The sequence below is a fragment of the Echeneis naucrates genome, chromosome 2 (assembly GCF_900963305.1).
Source record: "Echeneis naucrates chromosome 2, fEcheNa1.1, whole genome shotgun sequence".
Taxonomy (NCBI): domain Eukaryota; kingdom Metazoa; phylum Chordata; class Actinopteri; order Carangiformes; family Echeneidae; genus Echeneis; species Echeneis naucrates.
Genome location: NC_042512.1, coordinates 7,512,214 through 7,538,892, shown reverse-complemented (window position 1 = coordinate 7,538,892; position 26,679 = coordinate 7,512,214). Strand labels below are relative to the sequence as shown.

General features: G+C 41.3%; 1 protein-coding gene, 1 long non-coding RNA gene and 1 other non-coding gene across 3 annotated transcripts; all 3 read right to left on the bottom strand.

The window, feature by feature from the left end:
- Nucleotides 1-7,748: 7,748 nt before the first annotated feature.
- Nucleotides 7,749-7,819, bottom strand: trnag-gcc (transfer RNA glycine (anticodon GCC)). Its single transcript has one exon. It is a non-coding gene; the product is annotated as a tRNA-Gly (tRNA).
- Nucleotides 7,820-10,157: 2,338 nt separating this feature from the next.
- LOC115057533 (NACHT, LRR and PYD domains-containing protein 3-like) lies at nucleotides 10,158-22,687 on the bottom strand. The gene is made up of 8 exons (XM_029524691.1): nucleotides 22,538-22,687; nucleotides 22,219-22,388; nucleotides 19,121-19,272; nucleotides 18,544-18,717; nucleotides 15,529-15,702; nucleotides 14,602-14,775; nucleotides 10,710-10,883; nucleotides 10,158-10,218 (listed from the first exon to the last, which is right to left on the bottom strand). The coding sequence occupies exons 1-8, from the start codon at nucleotides 22,659-22,661 to the stop codon at nucleotides 10,209-10,211; spliced, it is 1,152 nt and encodes a 383-aa protein (XP_029380551.1). The 5' UTR covers nucleotides 22,662-22,687; the 3' UTR covers nucleotides 10,158-10,208.
- Nucleotides 22,688-23,504: 817 nt separating this feature from the next.
- On the bottom strand, nucleotides 23,505-24,720 carry LOC115057200 (uncharacterized). Its single transcript, XR_003841912.1, has 3 exons — nucleotides 24,659-24,720; nucleotides 23,679-23,846; nucleotides 23,505-23,556 (listed from the first exon to the last, which is right to left on the bottom strand). It is a non-coding gene; the product is annotated as an uncharacterized LOC115057200 (long non-coding RNA).
- Nucleotides 24,721-26,679: the final 1,959 nt, after the last annotated feature.

Sequence of the window (26,679 nt, the reverse complement as noted above, 5' to 3'; positions counted from 1 at the left end):
GCGTACTTCATCTTCTGAAAGGAAAATTTTTATTAAGTGTACTAAATTATTTTTGGGAGTCAAACTTAACATCCTGTTTTAATCTGAATGTCGCTGTGTGTGTGCGTATGCATTTATGTGTGGATGATGATGTGGCCTGTTTGGGGGATCTTGTCCTGATTATTCTTATTTTTTAATGTGTAAAGCACTTTGTGGAACATTGTTTTTTGTTTGAAAGGGGCTGTATAAATAAACTAAAGTTTAAAGCAGCGATTGATTTGTTGGTTAGTTAGTTGACTGATATAATGATGTAATACAGTCCAATAATGTTCTAGCAGAGTCGTGCAGCAGACTCTCAGCTCAGTGTGTGAATGTGCTGCTGCTGAACTGGGACTCAAGAGTTCCACTCTGAACCAATGAGTCATGAATCATGAGTCTGACTGTGAACCAGTCTACAGTATGTGCTGTGGGTGAGTGACAGCTCATAGCGGGGAGGGAAAGGGAGTGAAACAGCAAACCAGAGCTGCTGCTTTTCCTCCTTCTTTCTATATGAACATGAGCACCATGATGCACACTGCTGTGTTCTCATATCAAGCTCATGTTCACCTTCTTTCTTTCACAGGGAGAACATGAAAGAAGCTGAAGCTGAACTCAGCCTTCCAACTTTAGTGCTCCGTGTCACAGACTGATCCATTTTCTGACGTTATAGTCCACACCAGGCTGCAGCCTCTCTGTGTGACACTTTGTTCATCATTATTTTCACACTTTAGTTCCTGCTTCTTTTCATTTAGGCTCCATGTAGGCTGTTCATGATGACTTTGTTTGTGTGTGGCAGTTTTCTTCTGAATGTGGGATCTCTGTCTGAATCAAAGTTTCACAATCACTGCCTCAGACTGCATTCAGAAGGAATTGTTGAAGTCATAGAAGCTGAAGAGTTGATGATCAGAGGCTGACAGCTAAAGGAAGCTAGAATGCACACTGCTCTCTGACAGAGTCGGCCTCCCTCCACATTTAGGAGGCTTTTTCACTTCTTACAACAGCTGACAAAGGGCTCATCTGGGATTTGATCGGTAGAAGCAGATGACTCTGAGGATGAATGAATGTTTCACTGACAACATCAACAACCGTTTACTCACCTCACAAAGAGACTGTGTGACGTCACTGGAGATCAAAGGCATTCATCGCTCTCCCACGCGACACCAACTCAAACGTCACACTCGCATTCGATTCAGCCGGAATGGCGCATGCGCATAAAGATGCTCACGCTTGTCTCGCGAAAGAATGAAGTGAAACACAAATCAGCTGTTATTAGACAAATAAGTGGCGTTAAATTGAACTAAAACCAAATCTGTTGGTTTGTTCCTCCTTCTACTTATTAAAATGCGTCTTTTCCTGCTTTCGCTCATTTTTGGAATCACAGACTGGGCGAAGCTGCGCACCTCGTCCACTGTGTGTGTGTGTGTGTGTGTGTGTGTGTGTGTGTGTGTGTGTGTGTGTGTGTGTACTCTCTCTCTGGTCGGAGCTCTCAGTTCATTTAAATACTTTGTTGGATCTGTCTGTCTGTATCATGTCAGAAACTCTGAAACACTGAACTTCTTTAAAACACGGTGGATTTACTGATATCAAAGTGTCCAGCGGTCCATGATGGATTATTATAGAAAGATATCAGCTTTAATGTAAATACATTGTTGGATATAAACACAGAAATTACAATAATCATCTGTAAAACTTGTAAAAAATGTTGCCGTCTCACTCAGCGGAGGAACAAAGGAGGAGCTTGTTTTTGAACCTGTGTGAGAAAAACAGAAAAAAGAAGACTCCCCCTGATCGGGTTAGTTGCCACGTTATAAAATGCAGGAAGTTCTTCTGAACATGCCAGAAAGTGTTGAAGGCTGCTGATGCCTGGAGAATCGTGACGTCATGGTAAAAACAGTTAAGAAAGCATTGGTGGTTCAGTGGTAGAATTCTCGCCTGCCAATGCAGAGTAACTCTTTACCAACATCCAGATGTTAGAAACACAGTGCTGCTTGGAAAATACCCTGATAGACTCCAACACACTGTGACTTTGTGAAACAACCAGTGGAGCCCCCTGGTGGTCAGTAGAAGTGCAGCCCCTCTGAGCTGGTGGCAGACCAAGGCTTCAGTCTGCACACATCTTCCACATGTGATGGCACACACACTGTGTATTGTGGCAACATCCGTCCCCTCAGAGAGAATCTGCTCTTTAACCCTCCTGTCGTTTTCACCCCCCGCCCCTTACTTTAGTGTTCCTGCTCTGTTTTATACGGTGGCCGGTAAGTGCAAAACTAAATTACAAAGTGCCAAACACTTTTACAAAGCGTGAAACTAATTTACTTGTTGGGAAATATTTTTAAATTTTATTAAACAAAATTACATAAGAAAAACAATTTTAGCCCGGACAAAACAAATTCGCATGTTAGAAAACAAATTTCCAAAAGAAATCTTCCGGAAGGGGAATGTCCCAAGTGCCGGAAGTGATCCAGAAGAAGATTGACTGTGAGCTCAAAAAGTTTGTATCGGTTTGTGTGCCGGGAAAACTTTGCAGGCATAGATTAAATGATATTTTGGCCGTTTTGTGGAAACAACTTGAGCCAATTTACGCGGTTGTGTTTTCCGTGCGGACGATCTGTAGAATGTTTCACGTTGATGAACGGACCAGACGGAAGGAGCACGCGCACAGGAGACATCTAATAAACAGCCGGAAAATGCTAAACAAGCTAAGTGTAGCATCGCGCTAACTAGCTGAAGCCGCTGTCAGACATGCAGTGAATTAAAGTGCACCGTTTCATTTAGCAGCCAATCGTTGTCTTCACGGAATAGCAACGCGTTTAATTAGTATGCGTTGCTGGTTTTTATTTTTATATTTTAGGCTTACAGTTATGCTAAATGCACAATTGTGGCTGATTGTTTTAGCTGCTGCTAACTTTCTGTTTTGATACGGAACTCCGTTCATTCCAGCAGAGCAACCATGAACATCATATAAACAATTCATGGAGGACAGAAAGTCAAAGTCAAAAGAACTGTGGGCCGAAAGGAAACAGGTCCAGGTACGTGTGGATATATCTGTAAAATATGGAAGTAAATATGTGTGTGTGTGTGTGTGTGTGTGTGTGTGAAATGAATGATATCTTTTTGTTATTTTAGCAGATAAACATGGATTGATGGCGCCACATGGAGCTGATTTAAAAGCTCAGAGAGGGAAAACACTCCCATTATATACAGATCCGGAGGTAGCAGCACCTGATCTACTGAAGCAAGCTGTCCAAGAAATGAGAACATTTAACAAGAAGATGGATGAAGGAGCAGACCTTCTTTTGTATCCAGACTGTTCAGAGGTGCTCCATGTGCCTGGGTCAGAAAGCCCATTCAAACTGGCAGAATATAAAAAGGAAATAGGAAAGGCACTTTTTTCATTTGCCTAGAAACACAAACACACTTTAGAGGAGGTTTGTGGATCTCTTCATTCAATATTTTTTTACACATTTATTTACTCTGATGCAGCATAATTAATGTGTTGAATTGTTTGTTTTTATGTTGTATGTTGATACATCAGACTCTGATTCTGAAATTGAGGAGCACAGCTGAATTCAATGCAGCTGAAACTGTGGTACGTTCATTTATACATTTTGTACTTTCAGTTTTTTTTTTATTTATTTATTGATAGGATATGTATTTGGTTTCAAGCATTAAGTCTAAGAACCAAGTCTTGATTATTTGGCATTTACTATTCCAATCAGGCACCCTGATAACCTTTCACCATTGATATATACTGTATGTGGTGAGGGAACAATAATGGAAGCTGTTTAAAGTTGCTGACAATTGTGTGCTTTTCTTCTCAGGTTTTTGAACCAAAAAAAACACAGTTCTCCCAAACGCAAACCTGAAGATAAAGGGTAGGTATTAGTTTTTACAAAAGAAGTCATTTGTCTTTAAGTTGTTGATGTGATTGTGATGAACATGTGGTAGAAAATACCATACGTGTGATATAATTTATAACACAATCATCTTATTTATAAATCTTATGGTTCCTCTCTACCTCTAAATGTTACTCAAAGCTCTGTTATACTCTGTATCATAAAGTTCATCAGTTTATTTTATCATGTTTCAGAGATTCATCCACAGCTCAGCCTGGACAGGTATTAAGGCAGATTATGGCAGCCTGATGTTCTTTGCTTTCAGTGTGTTGTTTCAGACATTTTCATTTGTTTTTCAGACAGTAATATCTGACACTGAGGATCTGGATCCACCTGAAACAAATCTAGTCAGGAGTACTTGCTACGGGTAAGTAAAAAAAAAACGACAGTGACTCACTTAATTTAATTTAAATTTATTGATTACATGGGAAAGATATTTGCATTTGTAAGATGTTCAACATATTCTGAAACCTGTGACATGCTGGTAAAATTCACAGATGATGCTGTTTTGGAAGAAGGAATTGACACAGGTGGGCCGAGACGAGAGTTTTTAACTCTACTGATGAAACATCTGAAAGACCGGCCCATTTCTGATGGACCAGAAGGACATCGGTACTTGGTGTACAATGCAAATGGTATGAACAGGGTTAGATGTAAACAACACTAATGGTTAATGATCATTAACTTTATATATCACATGACATACGCTTTGTTGCTTGAACTATTTTTCAAAAACATTTACCCTGCCAAGTGCAAAGCAAGACACAGAGTTCTTCTTTAAATCAGTAATGTTCAACACACAACCATTTTTACTCATTTCTATATGTTTGGGTGGATAGTCATTTTAGAAAACATTGAAGTTTCTTTAGGTCATTTAAATGTGAAACAATGTTTGTGGTCACTTTTTAGATTCAAAGATGGTCTTTCAGCTCTTCAGTTTCTGACTGCACTGCAGCAACAGCCTACTTTGCTGGCCCCTGTCCTGTGCCACTCTGAAAAGCCACTCACTGGTCTGGAACTTGAGACTCTTCAAACCTGACCTCAGTCCATCAGGAAGTAACAGGAGACTTAAAGAAAGTCAAACTTTGGGCGACTGTGTCTTTGAGTGGTCTTTATCCACCACTCCAAATCAGATTTCATAGTTTGTCATTCACTTTTCCTTGTGATGTTTCCAAATGATTCTGGTACCTGTTCATCTGAAGAAATGAAACAATGGGAATGCAAATGTTATGTTTACAATAAAAAAATTGCAAATATTACCTTCTGATTGCATCTGTGAGAGATTAGTTATGAGTTTTTTCCAAACTATTTTAAAACAGAAAAATTGCATGTTTTTCAGTCATGGCAATATTTGATTCAATTTTGTGTTACTTGTCTAATACCAAATCACAGCACAGTCATCTCATGGCTCTTGACATGTACATTAAAAAAATTAATTAATTAAAAAAAAAAAAAGAAATAGGACAGAAACCCCAATGAACAAGCACTTGATAATGCAGGAAGGGAAAATTCCCTTTCTCACTGACTCACAGCTGAGCAGTTTCTTTCAGCTTCATGTACAGTTCTGTTGCAGACTCCCAGTTCTCTGGCTTCTGTAGTTGTTTGTGCTCCATAACAAAGTCAAAGTCCTCCTGCATGTTTGAGTCCCCACATGGAGCTATTGACAGGCTCGCCTCTGGAACAGCATCCAAATCAGCTGGTTCAATCTCAAATCCAGTCTGTGGAACCAAATCTGTGTTAGATACAATAAATAGCATTTATTTAAATTTTAGCAATAAATAAATAAAACAAACATGGAATATCCATCCATCACCAATATTACCTGTGTGGTCAGCAGTACAGTTCATTGGACATGACGCTGTTCTGGAAGTGTGAATCCTGTGACTGTTCCACAGTCTCACACACTCATCCAACATCACCATAGCAACATCTCAGAAGGCACTGATGCTCATGGCTCCCGTTGAAGTATCCAGCAAACAACTCCATCCAGAACTGAGACCTGTAGAAATGGATAGAATCGGAAGTAAATATATATTATTAGTAGAAGTGGGACTCCGTTAAAAAAATCTAATACGCGTTAAAGTCCCAGCCTCAATTATTATATATGTTTAGAGGAGTTAATCTGAGATAGAACATAAAGATAAAAATCAAATGAAAGGTCAGTCATAATAAAATGACTTCATGAAGGCCACTTACCTTCCCCTTCTAAATATGGCCCACCAGGATTCAACACGCTGCTTATTCGTGGATGAGCCATACATGTGGCTGGACGGCCCAGAGCAGCAGTCATCATGATGGAGGCGTAGGGGAGACTGAATGGCAGCCATAATGCCATTCTCCGTGCCACAATCAGTCCTCAGTCTCATGAGAGGAGATTCTCAGCGATCACTGTTGGCTTCTTGTTATTTGTCGGTCCACATTGGAGCCACAGCACTTTAGGTGAAAAAATCCATCCATGCGTCCTGAGAGAGCCAGTTTATCAGAACCATCTGCATGCCACATACAGTTCGCTCCCATTGAGGAGCAGCTTCTTCTTAGAAACCTTCTGCGTGCTCTCTCATTCATCACATCATCTCTCTTCACTCGAAGATTGGACTTTTGTCTGAGTACCTGCCACATCGTCCGATAGCCAAACAGTTGTCCAGGTCCACGAAGTCCCAAGCTGATGGCGTTTGGAGAGGAATCATCCTTTTAAGAGTCCGCAGGCTGATGTTTGCACCGTGTAAACTTCACATCATGCTTCAGTAGATCAGGTGCTGCTACCTCCGGATCTGTATATAATGGGAGTGTTTTCCCTCTCTGAGCTTTTAAATCAGCTCCATGTGGCGCCATCAATCCATGTTTATCTGCTAAAATAACAAAAAGATATCATTCATTTCACACACACACATATTGACTTCCATATTTCACAGATATATCCACACACGTACCTGGACCTGCTTCCTTTCGGCCCACAGTTCTTTTGACTTTGACTTTCTGTCCTCCATGAAACGGTGCACTTTAATTCACTGCATGTCTGACAGCGGCTTCAGCTAGTTAGCGCGATGCTACACTTAGCTTGTTTAGCATTTTCCGGCTGTTTATTAGATGTCTTCTGTGCGCGTGCTCCTTCCGTCTGGTCCGTTCATCAACGTTAAACATTCTACAGATCGTCCGCACGGAAAACACAACCGCGTAAATTGGCTCAAGTTGTTTCCACAAAACGGCCAAAACATCATTTACTCCATGCTGCCATAAACTTTCACTCAGCAAAGTTTTTCCCGCCACACAAACCGATACAAACTTTTTGAGCTCACAGTCAATCTTCTTCTGGATCACTTCCGGCATTTGGTACATTCCCCTTCCGGAAGATTCTGTCGTTTGGAAATTAGTTTTCTCAAATGTAAATTTGTTTTGTCCGTGTTAAAAGTGTTTTCCTTATGTAATTTTGTGAAATAAAATGTAAAAATTTTTCCCAACATGTAAATTAGTTTCACGCTTTGTAAAAGTGTTTGGCACTTTGTAATTTAGTTTTGCACTTACCGGCCACCGTATCAAACAGAGCAGGAACACTAAAGTAAGGGGCGGGGGGTGAAAACGACAGGAGGGTTAAAGAGCAGATTCTCTCTGAGGGGACGGATGTTGCCACAATACACAGTGTGTGTGCCATCACATGTGGAAGATGTGTGCAGACTGAAGCCTTGGTCTGCCACCAGCTCAGAGGGGCTGCACTTCTACTGACCACCAGGGGGCTCCACTGGTTGTTTCACAAAGTCACAGTGTGTTGGAGTCTATCAGGGTATTTTCCAAGCAGCACTGTGTTTCTAACATCTGGATGTTGGTAAAAAGTTACTCTGCATTGGCCGGGAATCGAACCCGGGCCTCCCGCGTGGCAGGCGAGAATTCTACCACTGAACCACCAATGCTTGTGTAAAGAGTTTTACAATGACGTCACGATTCTCCAGTCATCAGCAGCCTTCAACACTTGCTGCATGTTCAGAAGTACTTCCTGCATTTTATAACGTGGCAACTAACCCGATCAGGGAGTCTTCTTTTTTCTGTTTTTCTCACACAAGCTCCTCCTTTGTTCCTCCGCTGAGTGAGACGGCAACATTTTTTACAAGTTTTACAGATGATTATTGTAATTTCTGTGTTTATATACAACAATGTATTTACATTAAAGTTGATATCTTTCTATTATAATCCATCATGGACTGCTGGACACTTTGATATCAGTAAATCCACCGTGTTTTAAAGAAGTTCAGAGTGTTTCAGAGTTTCTGACATGATACAGACAGAAAGATCCAACAAAGTATTTAAATGAACTGAGAGCTCAGACCAGCAGAGAGAGCACACACACACACACACACACACACACACACACACACACAGTGGATGAGGTGCGCAGCTTCGCTCAGTCTGTGATTGCAAAAATGAGCGAAAGCAGGAAAAGACGCATTTTAATAAGTAGAAGGCGGAACAAACCAACAGATTTGGTTTTAGTTCAATTTAACGCCACTTATTTGTCTAATAACAGCTGATTTGTGTTTCACTCGTTCGCGAGACAAGCGTGAGCTTCTTCGTGCGCATGCGCCGTTCCGGCTGAATCTAATGCGAGTGTGACGTTTGAGTTGGTGTCGCGTGGGAGAGCGATGAAGGACAGGAAATGCCTTTGATCTCCAGTGACGTCACACAGCCTCGTTTTGAGGTGAGTAAACAGTTGTTGATGTTGTCAGTGAAACATTCATTCATCCTCAGAGTCATCTGCTTCTACCGATCTCCATTTTCATTTCCAACCACTCAGAGAGACAAGAACACACACAGACACACTCTGACTAACCAAACCATTCCAGGAACAATCAGGATGATTCTGGCTCAGGGTGTGACAGGTCCGGGGTTCAAATCCCAGATGAGCCCTTTGTCAGCTATTGTAAGCAGTGAAAAAGCCTCCTAAATGTGGAGGGAGGCCGACTCTGTCAGAGAGCAGTGTGCATTCTAGCTTCCTTTAGCTGTCAGCCTCTGATCATCAACTCTTCAGCTTCTATGACTTCAACAATTCCTTCTGAATGCAGTCTGAGGCAGTGATTGTGAAACTTTCATTCAGACAGAGATCCCACATTCAGAAGAAAACAGCCACACACAAACAAAGTCATCATGAACAGCCTACATGGAGCCTAAATGAAAAGAAGCAGGAACTAAAGTGTGAAAATAATGATGAACAAAGTGTCACACAGAGAGGCTGCAGCCTGGTGTGGACTATAACGTCAGAAAATGGATCAGTCTGTGACACGGAGCACTAAAGTTGGAAGGCTGAGTTCAGCTTCAGCTTCTTTCATGTTCTCCCTGTGAAAGAAAGAAGGTGAACATGAGCTTGATATGAGAACACAGCAGTGTGCATCATGGTGCTCATGTTCATATAGAAAGAAGGAGGAAAAGCAGCAGCTCTGGTTTGCTGTTTCACTCCCTTTCCCTCCCCGCTATGAGCTGTCACTCACCCACAGCACATACTGTAGACTGGTTCACAGTCAGACTCATGATTCATGACTCATTGGTTCAGAGTGGAACTCATGAGTCCCAGTTCAGCAGCAGCACATTCAGACAATATTATATCACTATATCAATAATTTGAACTTTATTAATGCAAAACTTCTCAAACTAATAGCAATGTTACACAAAGTTCTTTAAACATTAAAATATAAAAATAAACAATATCCCCACCCAGGCCACATCATCACCACACACACACAGATTAAAACAGGACATTGTTTGTCTTACAAAGGTCTTTTAGTACAAGAAATAAAAATTGCAGTGTCCTCTGAGTTCTGCTCTTTCAGCATCCTGTTATGTATTTACATACTTTTTTTGGAACATGTTAAAAATAAGAATTAGTTGAGATAATGATAAAAAAAAAAACACACAATTACATTTTATGAAGTGAAGAAAGGGCCTATTTAAAAGTTTAATCAGTGCCGACTGACAGTTAAATATTTCACATGGAAATGTTTTATACGAACAAAAAAAATGCTTGTATAAATGTCCCCAAAGCAGCCCAAAGGGTCCAGAAGAAGCTGAACCTAAACCCCAGGTGGAGTTTGGAGGAGCTGGCTGAGAGGAGAGGAGGACTTGAGGAGTCTCTGGGATCATGGTGGACTGGACTCTGTTCTCAGACCAGTTCTGATTCCTCTGTCAGTCTCTGCTGGATGAAGCTCTCCTCTCCACCTCCCAGGAACATGGTCCAGAGTCTGGACAAGCTGCTGCTGCAACATCTGGATCATCAGGAAGCAGCTGATCCTCCATCAGCACACATCTTCCTCTTCACCACCTCCTGTGTAGAGAAGAAGAAGAGGGCAGATCCATCAGTGTTTCCTGACTCTGTCCATCAGCTGTCAGTCAGTGATGCAGATCCAGCATAAAGACCTGCAGGGACTTCAGTCCTGTTCAGTCCAGATGTGCAGCAGCTGCTTCCTCTCAGCTCATGTTAACGTGTTGGAGTGAACACACTGAGCTGGAAACTCACAAACAGTCTCAGCTTAGATCTGACAGTTTGATGGACGAGGACCAGAATCTGAACATCTCTGAGTTCTTCAGCTGGAATCTGCTTCATTTGATGGTCACATGATCACAACAGTCCTCTGACTGATCTGATTGGCTGACTGTTTTCTCTCTGTCTTTCTGTCTAATCCTGAAATGTGTTTCTGTTCTCCTCTCACAGCTTCACTGAGGAGTTTGAAGGTTCACCTGAAACAGACTTTGCTCTGATACTGGATTTAAACAATATTACTGAAAGGAACATGAACTGAGTCCAACTCTACTGACCTCAGAGTCTCCAGTCTGAAGTCTGGACTCTTCACAAGATCACACAGATCCTTCAGGTCTGAGTCCTTCAGTCGGTTCCGACTCAGGTCCAGCTCTCTGAGATGGGAGGGGTTGGACTTCAGAGCTGAGACCAGAGAAGAAAAGCTGATCTCTGACAAACTGCAGCACCTCAACCTGAGTAAAGAATAAAAGATGTGACTTTAGGAGACAAAGTCCCTGCTTAAAAGAGTTAAATGTTTCATCATCTGTTCAGAGCTGAAGGTTTGGAAAGTAGAAGTTTAGAAAATGAAAGTCAAACAGCTGAACCAACAGGAAGCAGCTTCACAACAGTCCAACAGCTCTCGTTAATATTAATGACAACATGCTGCTGCTTCCATAAAGATGTAGCGGATCCACCTCAACCATCTGAGAAGTTAACACATGGTTCACAACATCTGTAACATTTTCATTTCACTCAGCGGTGACCACGTTTAACAAACATGCTGAGTTTGGTCTTTATCTCTCAGTCAGTCTGCTTTAGTGACATGAATTTATAGTCGTGTTGGAACAAGAAAACACTGACAATATATTTGTTCATGTCAATGTGGAAAAATGTTTCCTGTCATTGAAACACTAAAGGATTTTTCTTGTTTTCTTCAAGTTTTAAATCTGTCGTTCAACATTTCTCTGCCACACTGACTGGACTAAACCAGAGAAGAAGAAAACAGACGTCAGCATGAAGATCCTCAGTGAGGATCAGTATAATATCAGCCTGATGTCTGCAGGTCAGAGTCACCACAACTGTAACATCATATTAATCTGAGAGCAGAAATAAAACATGAGTCTGACCTCAGAGTCTCCAGTCTACAGTAAGGACTCTTCAGAAAACCACACAGATCCTTCAGTCCTGAATCCTGCAGGTCATTCCAACTCAGGTCCAGTTCTCTGAGATGGGAGGGGTTGGACTTCAGAGCTGTGACCAGAGAAGAACAGCTGATCTCTGACAAACTGCAGTTCTCCAACCTGAGTAAAGAATAAAAGATGTGACTTTAGGAAACAAAGTTCCTGCTTGAAAGTGTTCAATGTTTCATTATCTGTTCAGAGCTGAAGGTTTAAAAAGTAAAAATTTAGAAAATGAAAGTCAAACAGCTGAACCAACAGGAAGCAGCTTCACAACAGTCAAATACAAACAGTGACAAACAGCTCTCATTAATTTTAATGACAACATGCTGCTGCTTCCATAAAGATGTAGTGACTCCACCTCTTAAACTCTACCAGCTCCAACTGTGGCTCCATCTGTACGAACTCATGTTTATTAGAGATTCTACTGAACATCCTCAAGTTTTCAAAGACAACAAAATGTCAGACTGAACTCTGGAGAAAAGTCGACACTTGGTTCACAACATCTGGAACATTTTCACTTCATTCAGCATTACCACGTTTAACAAACATGCTGAGTTTGGTCTGAATCTCTCAGTCAGTCTGCTTTAGTCACATGACTTTATAGTCGTGTTGGAACCAAAAAAAATGAATAAATAAACAAACACTGACAATATATTGTTCATGTCAGTGTGGAAAAATGTTTCCTGTCATTGAAACACTGTAGGAATTTTCTTCTTTTCTTCAAGTTTTAAATCTGTAGTTCAACATTTGTCTGCCACACTGACTGGACTAAACCAGAGAAGAAGAAAACAGACGTCAGCATGAAGATCCTCAGTGTGGATCAGTATAATATCAGCCTGATGTCTGCAGGTCAGAGTCACCACAACTGTAACATCATATTAATCTGAGAGCAGAAATAAAACATGAGTCTGACCTCAGAGTCTCCAGTCTGCAGTGAGGACTCTCCAGAAAACCACACAGATCCTTCAGTCCTGAATCCTGCAGGTAGTTCTGATTCAGGTCCAGTTCTCTGAGATGGGAGGGGTTGGACTTCAGAGCTGAGACCAGAGAAAAACAGCTGATCTCTGACAAACTGCAGTTCTTCAACCTGAGTGAAGAATAAAAGATGAAGATCAAATCATTGATAATGTCCTCATCAATGATCTTTGTGTTATTGTGGGTCATCATCATTTCTCAACAAACATCACCCGAACAGCAGCACAACATTCATCCAATTGTTTGGTTCCTGTAAGCCTTTTCCGTATCAATACATTAAACAATTAAATTCAACTTCTGAAAACAACTATAAAGACAAGAACAACTACAAAGTCAACAACAATAATGATAATAATAAAACTGAACCTGGAGAATCAGTTAGTCAGATACAGGAATACTGGAAACATGAAGCAACTATTTAAAATGTTGTTCAGAGCTGAGACCAGAGAAGAACAACTGATCTCTGACAAACTGCAGTTCTTCAACCTGAGTAAAGAATAAAAGATGTGACTTTGGGAGACAAACTTCCTGCTTGAAAATGTTCAATGTTTCATCATCTGTTCAGAGCTGAAGGTTTAGAAAGTAGAAGTTTAGAAAATGAAAGTCTAACAGCTGAACCAACAGGAAGCAGCTTCACAACAGTCAAATAGAAACAGTGACAAGATTTAATGAGAAAATTCAACGCTTTAAAGAACCTGAACTGACCCAAACTGTCAACATCATGATTTTAAAGCATTACAAGTTACCATACATGTGCTGCAGCCCTGTCCTGTCACACAAGCACCGCTTCTGTTACAAATCAATATTTTTTTCAGAGTTACTCTGCTGATAATCTGTTTCGAGGGAGGAGCATGCTGAAGAAACATACTCAATAGAAACGAGCAAACGATGTGAGCTGTTGCTGAAAACAGAGGTGTTGGCGAAAATGCAGAGAGGCTGTCTCTGTGTGCTGTTTAGGGTTGCAGTGGGTGGATGGGGGGGTGGTCTGTGACAAGCCGATCACAGGACGCAGACACACACAAACACAGTTCCCTGAAGAGGATGTTTCTTCAGCCCAAGCACGGATATTGATTCGTATTACTCGTATGGTAATCATACTCATACTCAACAGTATATCTCTGTCCGCACAGCATACTTGTTTCAGCCGAGTATCCATCTCAACCCAAATACAAATATTCATGAATAAATGATGCCCCCTTTCCAAAATACAAGATTGATTGATAAACTGTCTGAAATTGAAATGTCATCTTCAAATTAATGAAAATCAGTTTTCAAAGGTGACTTTCAACCCTTTAATAATTTAAATGTTAAAACCTGAAGAGGATTTTCCCTCATAAATATAAACCTGTCTGCAGGTCAGAGTCACCACAACTGTAACATCATATTAATCTGAGAGAAGAAATAAAACATGAGTCTGACCTCAGAGTCTCCAGTCTACAGTGAGGACTCCGCAGAAAACCACACAGATCCTTCAGTCCTAAACCCTGCAGGTAATTGTTGTGACTCAGGTCCAGTTCTCTGAGATGGGAGGGGTTGGACTTCAGAGCTGAGACCAGAGAAGAACAGCTGATCTCTGACAATCTGCAACGACTGAACCTGAATAAAGAATAAAAGACGTGACTTTAGGAGACAAAGTTCCTGCTTGAAAGCGTTAAATGTTTCTTCATCTGTTCAGAGCTGAAGGTTTAGAAAGTAGAAGTTTAGAAAATGAAATCCAAATAGCTGAACCAACAGGAAGCAGCCTCACAACAGTCAACTACAAACAGTGACAAGATTTAATGAAAAAATTAAACATGAAAGAACCTGAACTGACTCAAAATGTTAACATTGTGACTATAAACTGTGTCAAATTCAAATGTCAGTTTGAAATTATTGAAAAGTCAGTTTTCAAAAGTGAATTTCAAACACTTAAAACTTTACGTGTTAAAACCTGAAGAGGATTTTCCCTCATAAATATAAACCTGTCTGCAGGTCAGAGTCACCACAACTGTAACATCATATTAATCTGAGAGCAGAAATAAAACATGAGTCTGACCTCAGAGTCTGCAGTCTACAGTGAGGACTCTCCAGAAAACCACACAGATCCTTCAGTCCTGAATCCTGCAGGTCGTTCTGATTCAGGTCCAGTTCTCTGAGATGGGAGGGGTTGGACTTCAGAGCTGAGACCAGAGAAGAACAGCTGATCTCTGACAAACTGGAGTTGTCAAATCTGAATAAGGAATAAAAGATGCAGATAAAATCATTGATAATCAGTCAGAAATGCTCAGAAGAAAAAAAGAAAAAAAGAAAAGAAAAAAAGTTCCACCACATTCTGTCTGGATGTTTAAGTGTTTCTTCAGTGTAATTGTCATTTCAGCCACTGGAGGCTGAAGTTCAGCAGCTCCTCACTCTAAAACAAAGTGATTCCCTCAGCTGACCTGCGGCTGCAGTGGAATACAGGACATACTGTGTGTAGGAATACAGCAGTTGGCTGCTTCATAAATATGTGGCAGCAAAGGAAATTTCTGCTTTGACGTGAAGATGAAGCTCTGAAATCTTCTAAATGAAGAACATTTCAACATGTGTTGGACTGTTTGTTTTCAAAGTGTGTAGAAGAGCTTTTTGATGTTGACTCCGTCCACAGCAGCTCATCACTCAGCTTCTGTATCGCTGCTCTGAACTCCATCTACTGCAGTAACACACTGACTGAGTATGACCACACCACAAAGAAACACAACTATCACTGTGCTGCACATGAACTGTGCTCAGTGCAGGGAAACCTGTGGTGGAGCTCCAATCCTTTGGAAATAACAGCTTTCAGAGCACAGGGGGGCCACGGCCACGTGTCTGAAAGCCCCATGAGGGCTGGAGTCTCAACAACACAACTGACTCTGGTCCTCAGCTCCACACCCTCCAAGTCTGAAGACATTTATTAGGACATTAGATTCAGCGGTGGATTAAAGATCTACCACAGTGGACTGACCTCAGAGTCTCCAGTCTACAGTCTGGACTCTCCACAAGATCACGCAGCTCCTTCACATCTGGATCCTGCAGGAGGTTTCCTCTCAGGTCCAGTTCTCTGAGATGGGAGGGGTTGGACTTCAGAGCTGAGGCCAGAGAAGAACAGCTGATCTCTGACAACCAACAGCATCTCAACCTGGAAAAGAACAAATCATGGAGCTCAGATGACTGATAATCAGTCAGAAATGTCCTGATCCAGAAATTCTCCACCTTTTCAAACTCATCACCCACTTTAATATCTCAAATGTTGCTGGTCCACATCAGACTTTGTTCCAACACAAAGACCAAGACTCTAAAGATCCAGTCCTGATTAAGAACTAAGATCTCCCTTGGTCCTTGTAAGGGTAAATTAAAAATTTGGAAAGAATTACAACTTTTATTCTAATTATAATTATAATTTAGTGCCACGGGCTATAAGCACAGAGGCCACTACTTCTACACAGTAGAAGTAAGTGGCCTCTGTGCATAGCACGAGGCACTACTTAATATTGTCCATACTTATTATTATTATTCCGTCACATTTTCGGCAGCTAATGCGGGTCGTACCACTGGACGGAGCCCAACAATATATATATCAAAACGTGCGGCTCGATCGGGAAAAGTGTGCTAAGTTCTGGGTAGTCGATATTCCAATTTTTCCCAAAGTTATTCCCAAAAAACCAGCCGAAATTTTCCATAGAGAATGCATGGGAGCCGACGAAAAATCGCCTCAAAATTTCACCTATTTTCTCAGTCGCGTAGCTCAGTCATACGTGCAACTAGAAATGTCATTCTAACTTTAAAACGGAGGAAATCTTGTGCTCTTTCCAGAATATCAAACCTTTGTCTCCTAAATGGTACGGTTTTCGAACTACGACCTCTCAAAGGAGCAGTCCGAATCACTTTTTCCTCAAAGTTAGAGTGGAGCCGCTCGTTAAGTAGAGTGAGAGCACTGTGAAAAAGTAACCGACATTTTCATGTTTAACTCGAGCTCACGGCCAAACCGTGAAAGGGAGACAAATGATTTTTTGGCAAAACGTAGACACAGGTCTTGGGATTCAGAAAGTCTAAGTTTGAGAGCTCTACTCCTCACCAAATTTAAACTGGAGGGCTCAGAGCGTCAGAAACACCTGTTTTTGGCCGAATTGACTGTAATGCAAATCAAGGTTTCACTAAAAACAATTTCACTCTGATTTCGCACTGTCCCTACACGCTCATTATAAGGACTTTTCAAATCAAATAAAGACTTTCGGAATCTCCAGACTCTTCTGTCTTTCACGGTGTTTTCATTTTTCGGACCGGAGCTACGGTTTGCTCGCAATTCGAAGTAGTTCGGGACGTGGTCAAAAGCCACTTTTCGGAGCGTTTTCGGGAGAGTCTGAGCTCTGACCCGAACGAATTCTCAAATCACCGTGACGACCGCATCTCTCTCAGCTCAGGTCTCAGCTCAGGTCTCATGTCTCAAAGACACACAGATATATATATCTGTGTGTCTCAAAGACACACAGATATATAGAGATGCAGACACAGACAGATATACAGACGCACACAGAGACAGATATCCAGACGCACTCACACATGTACACAGACACACACAGAGACAAATATCCAGACGCACTCACACATATACACAGACGCAAACAGAGACAGATATCCAGACGCACTCACACATGTACACAGACACACACAGAGACAGATATACAGACGCACTCACACATATACACAGACAGAAATAGAGGCAGATATAGACACGCACTCAGACATATACACAGACATACACAGACAGATATACAGATGCACTCACACATATACACAGACATACACACAGTCAGATAGACAGATGCACTCAGACATATACACAGACACACACAGAGACAGATATCCAGAAGCACTTACACATATACACAGACAGAAATAGAGACAGGTATAGACACGCACTCACACATATACACAGACATACAAAGAGAAATCGAGCTCAATCGGTTCTCCGAACGGAAATTTCAGCAGGAAGGCTTTCGACAGCATGACGGTACGCGGGTTGCATACACCGTGACGACCGCATCTCTCTCAGCTCAGGTCTGTGGATCAAACCCACCCCACTTTGGAGCCTCACTGCTTCGTCATACTTTGTCACAGAAACGCCGTTCAAAGTTTAAACGGGTCAGAAGACTTTGAACTCTGTTTGTGACAAAAGGCTTTATGATAGCTCCTATGCTTACTACGCAATCACAGATCAATTGTCATGCTGGTCTCATCTCACTCTGTCTGTGGCCTATGGCCATCACTTTGAATGATTTCTTCTCAAAGATACACAGAGATATAGAGATGCAGACACAGACAGATATACAGACGCACACAGAGACAGATATCCAGACGCACTCACACATGTACACAGACACACACAGAGACAAATATCCAGACGCACTCACACATGTACACAGACACACACATAGACAAATATCCAGACGCACTCACACATATACACAGACAGAAATAGAGGCAGATATACAGATGCACTCATACATATAGACAGACATACACACAGTCAGATAGACAGATGCACTCACATTTACACAGACTTACACAGAGACAGATATACAGATGCACTCACACATTTACACAGACATACACAGAGACAGATACACAGACACACACAGAAACAGATATACAGACACACTCAGTGAATCAAGCTCAATCGGTTCTCCGAACGGACATTTCAGCAGGTAGGCTTTCGACAGCATGACGGTACGTGGGTTGCTCGTCCAGGTCAGGGGCGACGGGCAACGAACGACGGGCGACGGACGACGGGCCCTGGGTCCCGTGGCACTTCAAAATTTCCCTGGAATTTTCTAGTTATTATTATCGTTATCAGTATTAGAACAAGTGGAAACATGAAACAAATGTATAAAATGTTGTTCAAACGTGAATAAATTCAAGTTCTATCTGAAGACAAATTCTGGATTAAACATAAAAGATCTACAACGATAAGCGAACTAACCTCATAGTCTCCAATCTGCAGTGAGGACTCTCCAGAAAACCACACAGATCCTTCAGTCCTGAATCCTGCCGGTTGTTGTGACTCAGGTCCAGTTCTCTGAGATGGGAGGGGTTGGACTTCAGAGCTGAGACCAGAGAAGAACAGCTGATCTCTGACAAACTGCAGTTCTTCAACCTGAGTGAAGAATAAAAGATGAAGATCAAATCATTGATAATGTCCTCATCAATGATCTTTTTGTTATTGTGGGTCATCATCATTTCTCAACAAACATCACCCGAACAGCAGCACAACATTCATCCAATTGTTTGGTTCCTGTAAGCCTTTTCCGTATCAATACATTAAACAATTAAATTCAACTTCTGAAAACAACTATAAAGACAAGAACAACTACAAAGTCAACAACAATAATGATAATAATAAAACTGAACCTGGAGAATCAGTTAGTCAGATAGAAGAATACTGGAAACATGAAGCGACTATTTAAAATGTTGTTAATTCAAAATAATTGAACTGAAGTTTTATGCAAATATAAATTCTAGATTAAAGATAAAATTTGTACAACAATAACTGAACTGACCTCAGAGTCTTCAGTCTGCAGTGAGGATGCTCCAGAAAACCACACAGATCCTTCAGTCCTGAATCCTTCAGGTTATTCCAACACAGGTCCAGTTCTCTGAGATGGGAGGGGTTGGACTTCAGAGCTGAGACCAGAGAAGAACAGCTGATCTCTGACAACCTGCAGTTCATCAACCTGAGTAAAGAATAAAAGATGAAGATCAAATCATTGATAATTAATGTCCTCATCAATGATCTTTGTGTTATTGTGGGTCATCATCATTTCTCAACATACATCACCCAAAGAAACAGTCAAATCAGTCATTCATTATGGAGCATGAAGCTATTGCCCAAATCTACTGAAGCGTAGTGCTGCCACGTCAGTAAAATAAAAAAAATCTGTATCACGTTATATATATCTCTCTCACACACACACACACACACACACACACACCCAGCCAGCCAGCCAGCCAGCCAGCCAGCCAGCCATGTGTGTTGGTGCTGACAGTCATTCGTGTCGCTTTCTGTGGAAAGGTAGTTGTCTTTTCGATGCTTACCTGCAGTTTGTTTCTCCTGGTTGTTTCTTAGGTTATATGTGGACCAGTGTTTTCAGTTCTTATTGCTTACAGTGCATCCTGGTGAAACCAGTGATTTTTGGTTTGTTTTTCTGTGCTCATAATAAAAATCATTTTCTCTAACCTGAGCGACTGAGGCTGCAGCACTTTTCTTTGGTGTTTGGTATTTCTTTTCAATCCCGGTTTGCTTATCTTTTGCTATCTCCCTCCCCCCATACCTCTGGACAAACTGGGGAGGTAACACAGCCCCATGATTTTTAAAAACTTTGTAGTGTATGCATACTTACACATACATACACAATATCATCCACCGTGCGCAATAATGGAATCTTGCCATGTCTCAACCCAAGCATGAAGTAGAACTTGATCAAATGGTGTAAATCAGCCACATCCCTTCTCCATTTCCTCATTCAAACACGAAACCATTCATTCATTATAACAATATAAATTATCACATAATCACATGAAAAGTTTATCGTTGCAACATTTTTTTCTTTTACTGACGTGGCAGCACAGTACACTTCCGGACAAATCTACAAACCTCTTCAGTTCATCTCATTTATATATTTTTTTTATGAAAATATATAATAAGAAACTAAATAAAAAGTCTTCACACAATCATGAATTCTGACCTGAGAGTTTCCAGTTCACAGTGTGGACTCTTCAGTCCAGCAGACAGCAGCTTCACTCCTGAATCCTGCAGGTTGTTGTTACTCAAGTCCAGATCTCTCAGACTAGAGGACTGGGAGCTGAGGACTGAGGACAGAGCTTCACAGCTTCTGTCTGAGAGGTTACAGCCACTCAGTCTGAAGAGGAATCGGCAAAACAAGAGAAAACAATTACAAAAACTTTTTTTTATCTTGAGTGAATAAAAAGATTCAGTTGATCTGGATGGATTTATTTGCACATACAGAACTTTGTTGGAGGCTTTGACCACTGGCAGCAGCCTCAGAAGAGCCTCCTCTGAAGCAGAGTATTTCTTCAGGTCAAACACATCCAGATCTTTTTCTGATGACAGTAAGATGAAGACCAGAGCTGACCATTGAGCAGGAGACAGTTTATCTGTGGAGAGACGTCCTGATCTCAGGGACTGTTGGATCTCCTCCACCAGAGAACCATCATTCAGTTCATTCAGACAGTGAAACAGGTTCATACTTTTCTCTGGAGACAGATTCTCACTGATCTTTGTCTTGATGTACTGGACTGTTTTCTGATTGGTCTCTGAGCTACTTCCTGTCTGAGTCACCAGGCCTCGTAGGAGAGTTTGGTTGGTCTGCAGTGAAAGACCCAGAAGGAACCGGAGGAACATTTCCAGGTGTCCATGTGGACTCTGTAAGGCCTCATCCACAGCATTCTGGTAGAGACGTGCTGTTTTAGATCCAGTCCTTATTAGTTTAGACCTCCAAGTTGTTGTTTGTTCTTCTGCCATCAGATTGACTCCAGAGTTGATGAAGGTCAGATGGACATGAAGAGCAGCCAGAAACTCCTGAACACTCAGATGGACGAAGCAGAAGACCTTGTCCTGGTACAGCCCTGTCTCCTCTTTGAAGATCTGTGTCAACACTCCTGAGTAAACTGATGCTGCTCTGATATCGATGCCACACTCTGTCAGGTCTGATTCATAGAAGATCAGGTTTCCTTTCTGCAGCTGCTCAAAAGCCACTTTTCCCAGAGACTCAATCATCTTCCTGGTCTCTGGACTCCAGTGTGGATCTGACTCAGCTCCTCCATCGTACTTGACCTTCTTCAGTTTGGACTGAACCACCAGGAAGTGGATGTACATCTCAGTCAGGGTCTTGGGCAGCTCTCCTCCCTCTCTGGTCTTCAACACCTCCTCCAGAACTGTAGCAGTGATCCAGCAGAAGACTGGGATGTGGCACATGATGTGGAGGCTTCGTGAGGTCTTGATGTGGGAGATGATCCTGCTGGCCTGCTTCTTTTGTCTGAACCGCTTCCTGAAGTATTCCTCCTTCTGCAGGTCATTGAACCCTCTTACCTCTGTCACCATGTCAACACACTGAGGAGGGATCTGATTGGCTGCTGCAGGTCGTGTGGTTATCCAGAGGCGAGCAGAGGGAAGCAGTTTCCCCCTGATGAGGTTTGTCAGCAGCACGTCCACTGAGGTGGACTCTGTAGGATCAGTCAGGACCTCAGTGTTGTGGAAGTCCAGAGGAAGTCGACACTCATCCAGACCGTCAAAGATGAACACAACCTGGAACTGATCAAAGCTGCAGATTCCTGCTTCTTTGGTTTCAGTGAAGAAGAGATGAACAAGTTCCACCAAGCTGAACTTCTTCTCTTTCAGCACATTCAGCTCTCTGAAGGTGAAGGGGAATGTGAACTCTATGTCCTGGTTGGCTTTGTCTTCAGCCCAGTCCAGAGTGAACTTCTGTGTTAAGACGGTTTTCCCAATGCCAGCCACTCCCTTTGTCATCACTGTTCTGATTGGTTGGTCTCTTCCAGGTGGGGGTTTAAAGATGTCTTCTTGTCTGATGCTTGTTTCTGCTCTGTCCTGTTTCCTGGATGCTGTTTCAATCTGTCTGACCTCATGTTCCTCATTGACCTCTCCAGTCCCTCCCTCTGTGATGTAGAGCTCTGTGTAGATCTGATTCAGAAGGGTTGGGTTTCCTGCTTTAGAGATCCCCTCAAACACACACTGGAACTTCTTCCTCAGCTCAGACTTGAATTTAAGTTGATAAAATGTGGCATGAGTTTCTAAATGAACAAAAATGAAATGAGATTAAAAACATAACTACAAGCTAGATGTTTACTTCACCTCATAAATAAGAATATGATCATATTTCTCGCCGTCTCCTCAGACTTTAGTGAATATCTTATTGATCCATCATGTTAAAGCCTCTTACTGCTCTGTAGACAGTCAACCAGCTCGTCCTGCTTCATCCTCCTCAGGAAGTTCACTGTGATCTTCAGAAATGCCTCTCTGCTCCTCCTCTGCTCTTCATCCATCTCATCATCCTCATTCTTCATGAATTGTGGGTAATCTGGACTCAGACTCCTTTTGATTTTCTTCAGCTCGTTCTTCACAAAACAGACGATGTTCTCCTCCAGCAGCTGGAACACAATAACATCCTGTGTAAAGTTCACTCTCAGTATAAACTGATGGATCAAAGCATCAGATCATCAGTCAGCAGAGTTCAACTTTAGCTGCTGCTGTATCATCTGCTGCCACGTCTCTTTCCAGAGCTACACAGAAAGATTCAGACCTGCTGACTTCACTAAACTAACTTCACTGGTGTAACTTACTAAGTTTGACTTTAGATTCTGACAACACAGAGATCCTGATCATCACATGAAGACCAAACTGATACAGCCCTTCAACACATCAACTTAGGAAGTGAAAATTCAGGGTATTAACTGACTGTGGCTGAAGATGGATCAGACCACCTGAATTAGTTCACTGATGAATTATTCCATCTTTAAACCCTGTAGAGACAGAGTCCATGGAGGTCCAGGACTGAATCTGATTAACTTTGGTCTTTGTTATTAAGTCACAGCTCAAATTATCTGGAAAACAACTAAAATAAGCTTTTCATTAAGATTCACTGTAGATGAAGAAGAAGGAGCAGAAATGTTTTGTAAAAGTCTCCAACAGACCATATTCATACAGAACATATCTGTTGAGGCTGATGGATTATTGCTCTGTGGTGAACTACAACTCCCAGTCCTCTCCCACTCTCTCCCACCCCAAACCTGTTCAATCCCAATTCAACTCCTGTCTGTCACAGAGTAAAGCTCTACTGGTCTAAAGAGTGCAGCTTCAAACTCAAGTCTTTGTTGGTGTCTGTTGTAGTCACTGGATGAACATTTACACACCATAAATATGGAGTCCAGGTCTGTGTGATGATGTTTGTCAGACTGAACTCTGAGGAGAAAAGACACAAACACACAGTTTGTTCCAGGAGTTTTCTATGAACACCAGAGAAACTGATAGACAAGCTTTGATACCTTTAATGAGTCAAACAACAACAAATGATCCACTTTTACCTTTTTTCTTTGATAAAATCATCCATCGACTGATCACTCCTCACGGACACACAGCTGGATACGGCAGACTGTTGTCCATCCTTAAAGACAATAGGATGCTTCATAGACCGATCACTCTTCATGGAGACACAGCTCAGTTCAGAAAAATCTGGTCTTGACTTCTGGTTGCTGGAAGAAACAGAATTTGCATCCAAAGATTAAACAACCAAGAAACTGGGCAGAAAAAGATCAGTTTAAATTAAAATAGTTAAGACCAGCTTGTATTTGTATCGCCAGAAACCACCCAGAATATTTTATTGTGCAATTTTTTCATTTTAATTAAATTTACATCACTTAGACTTTTTGGATGTTTTTCATTTGACTCACGTGTAGCATTTTGTCATTTTAATTGAAATGTGCTAATAAATAAATAAAGATTATTTTTAATATCATTATTATTTATAATAACACCGCCACATGCGGGCAGTACAGCAGGCTAGTCTTTAGCGATGTTGCCCCACAACAAGAAGGTCGCAGGTTCCATTCCCGGCCTGGGACCTTTCACATGTTCTCCCCTGCGTCCAGGTACTCCGGTTTCCTCCTACCATCCAAAGACTTGCTTGTCCAAGTTAACTAGTGACTCTAAACTGTTTGTAGGACTGAGTGTGATTTTGAGTTCAGATGACTGTTCATCTATCTGTCTCTGTATGTTGGCCCTGCGATGGACTGGTGACCTGTCCAGGGTGTACAGGGTATGCCCCAGTGTGAACTGGGATTGGCTGCAGCACCCCAACGGATAAGCAATAGAAGATGAATGCATGAATCTCCAAATGCTGGTTGAGCACCCGATGGAAACAAGGACAAAAGAGGGGGGAAAAAAAAAAGCTAGCAGAAAAAGTTCAGCAGTAAAAAATGTAAGTGACAGTGAGAGTGAATAATGATGGAGCAGTGATCTGAGTGCTGAGCTCTGACAGATGGACAGTTAGAGATCCTCATCTCACCTCTGAGCTTTGGTCTGACTCTCATGTTCCCCACACAGAGTGGTTTTAGAGGGAGGGGCTCCCTCCTCTCTGTCCTCACACTGATTCATAGCTGAGCCTCCACCTTCACACACACACACACAACAAAATAATTTACATCACAGGACACATAATCAGTATTACTTTCACTAATACATCACTAACTTCAGACTTTAACTCCCAAAAACAAACTGTTTGACATTTCTCTCTGTGTTGATTTTAGTCAGATTCTGTTATAACAGAACATTCCTGATTCATGTTAAACCCAATCCTCAATACATTACAAACTCAGATCACCATTTACTTTTAGCAGAGCAATTTGAACAATTATGGAACCTTGACACAGTTGTGATCACCATAGGTCGGCACATTTAAAGGACCAATATTTTAATGAAATACATATCTGAGGACCAAATCATCCCTCCAAAAGCCAACTTAAAAAAAAAAAAATCAAATCAAAACAAATTTTTCGTTACATCTTAACCCGTCTGACCTGTGTCAGGAAACCCCAGACAAGGGGAGGTGGTTCTCTCATCTGATGTTTAGGATGCACCTTAAACATCTGTTTCTTTCACACATTATTCAAATACTGTGCCTCCATAACTTGACATAAAGAATAAGTCTGATCTGTCAGTAATAAGCAAGTTTTAGAAAAAGGTATCTCAGCTCTGCTGGTGCTTTGTTTCTCTGTCCACTAGATGGTGGTATCTGACTGTTGGATGTGTTGATGGCAATGTGATTTAATTAATGTCACATTACTGATAAAACAACTTGTGACAATGTAAAGATTTCTGTTTTGCCTCAAATGATTCCCAACATTAAAAATGAGGAGCGCTGCATTAAACCTTCAATGGCTTCATTGTATTTGGAAATATTCATTAACAACGAGTTCAATTCACTCAGCCAAGTTCATCCAAGGTATCAGACCAGTTCTGACATGTTTGTTCTGTCATAGCGCAACAGAAACACAGCACACTGGTTCAAAGAAATCAATCTACCTGTCGACATTGAAGTTAAGTTGATTTAAAAAAAAAAAAAAAAATCTGTTTCACTTACTTGTGACCATTTAAAAACCTTTCAAAAAGTAAACTCTAGTATGATTCTGGTGATTTTAAATCTTAAGCTAATTGAGTCCTACTTTATATTAGAACGAGAACATGAAAGGAAGGTAGGTAGATAAATATGTCTACTGTAGTTAACACAGTGTCATCACAGTGATCCTCATCAGACATTTACAGATTCTCACCTGCTTAACGGACTTCAGGGCGACTTTCTGGCATTCGGAAAGCTTCATGTGTTGAAGAAACATTTGAAGAGGTGAAGTTGCATGTTCTCCCTCGGCAGTCCTGGTGTCTGAGAGTGCAACAGTGACAGCATGATTTTAATTCACTCAGCCAAGTTCATCCCAGGTATCAGGCCAGTTCAGACATGTTCTTTCTGTCATGCCTCAACAAAAACACTGCATACCAGTCCAAGGAAATCAACTTACCCTTCATCATGTAATTTAAGTTGATATAAATTTGTTTCACTTAAGATTAATTTGTTGTGACCATTTAAACACCTTTAAACAAATAAAATCTGGTTTAAGTCTGGTGATTTAATATCTTAGTTTACTCGGGGAATACTACTTTATATTAGAACAAGAATAAAGTGAAAATAAATAGGAGCTAGGAAAGAAGGTAGATAAACATGTCTACTGTTTTCAACACAGTGTGATCACAGAGATCCTGTTCAGACATTTACAGATTCTCACCTGCTGAACTCACTTCAGGGAGAATTTCTGACACTTTCCAGCTTCATGTGAAGAGAAGAAGCTGCTTGTTCTCCCTCATCAGTCCTGGTGTTTGAGTTGAGGAAAAGTGACATCCTCATATCTTCAGTTCAATTTTAAAAACTATAACATATTGATTTATTTTCTCTTCTACAGAGGCCGCTGCTGTGAGATAAGATTACATTTCTGTTGGAGATAGACCGATAAGGATTTTTCAGGGACGACACCGATC

Bases quoted from the DNA above. Each gene is read 5' to 3' on its own strand.
- LOC115057533 (XM_029524691.1), bottom strand. From the start codon at position 22,661: ATGAAGAATGAGGATGATGAGATGGATGAAGAGCAGAGGAGGAGCAGA. The intron at 22,389-22,537 runs GTAAGAGGCTTT...TTGTTCATTTAG, and splicing joins GGTTGACTGTCTACAGAGCA to AAACTCATGCCACATTTTAT. The intron at 19,273-22,218 runs GTCAGACAGATT...TGCAGGTTGTCA, and splicing joins AGGTCAATGAGGAACATGAG to GAGATCAGCTGTTCTTCTCT.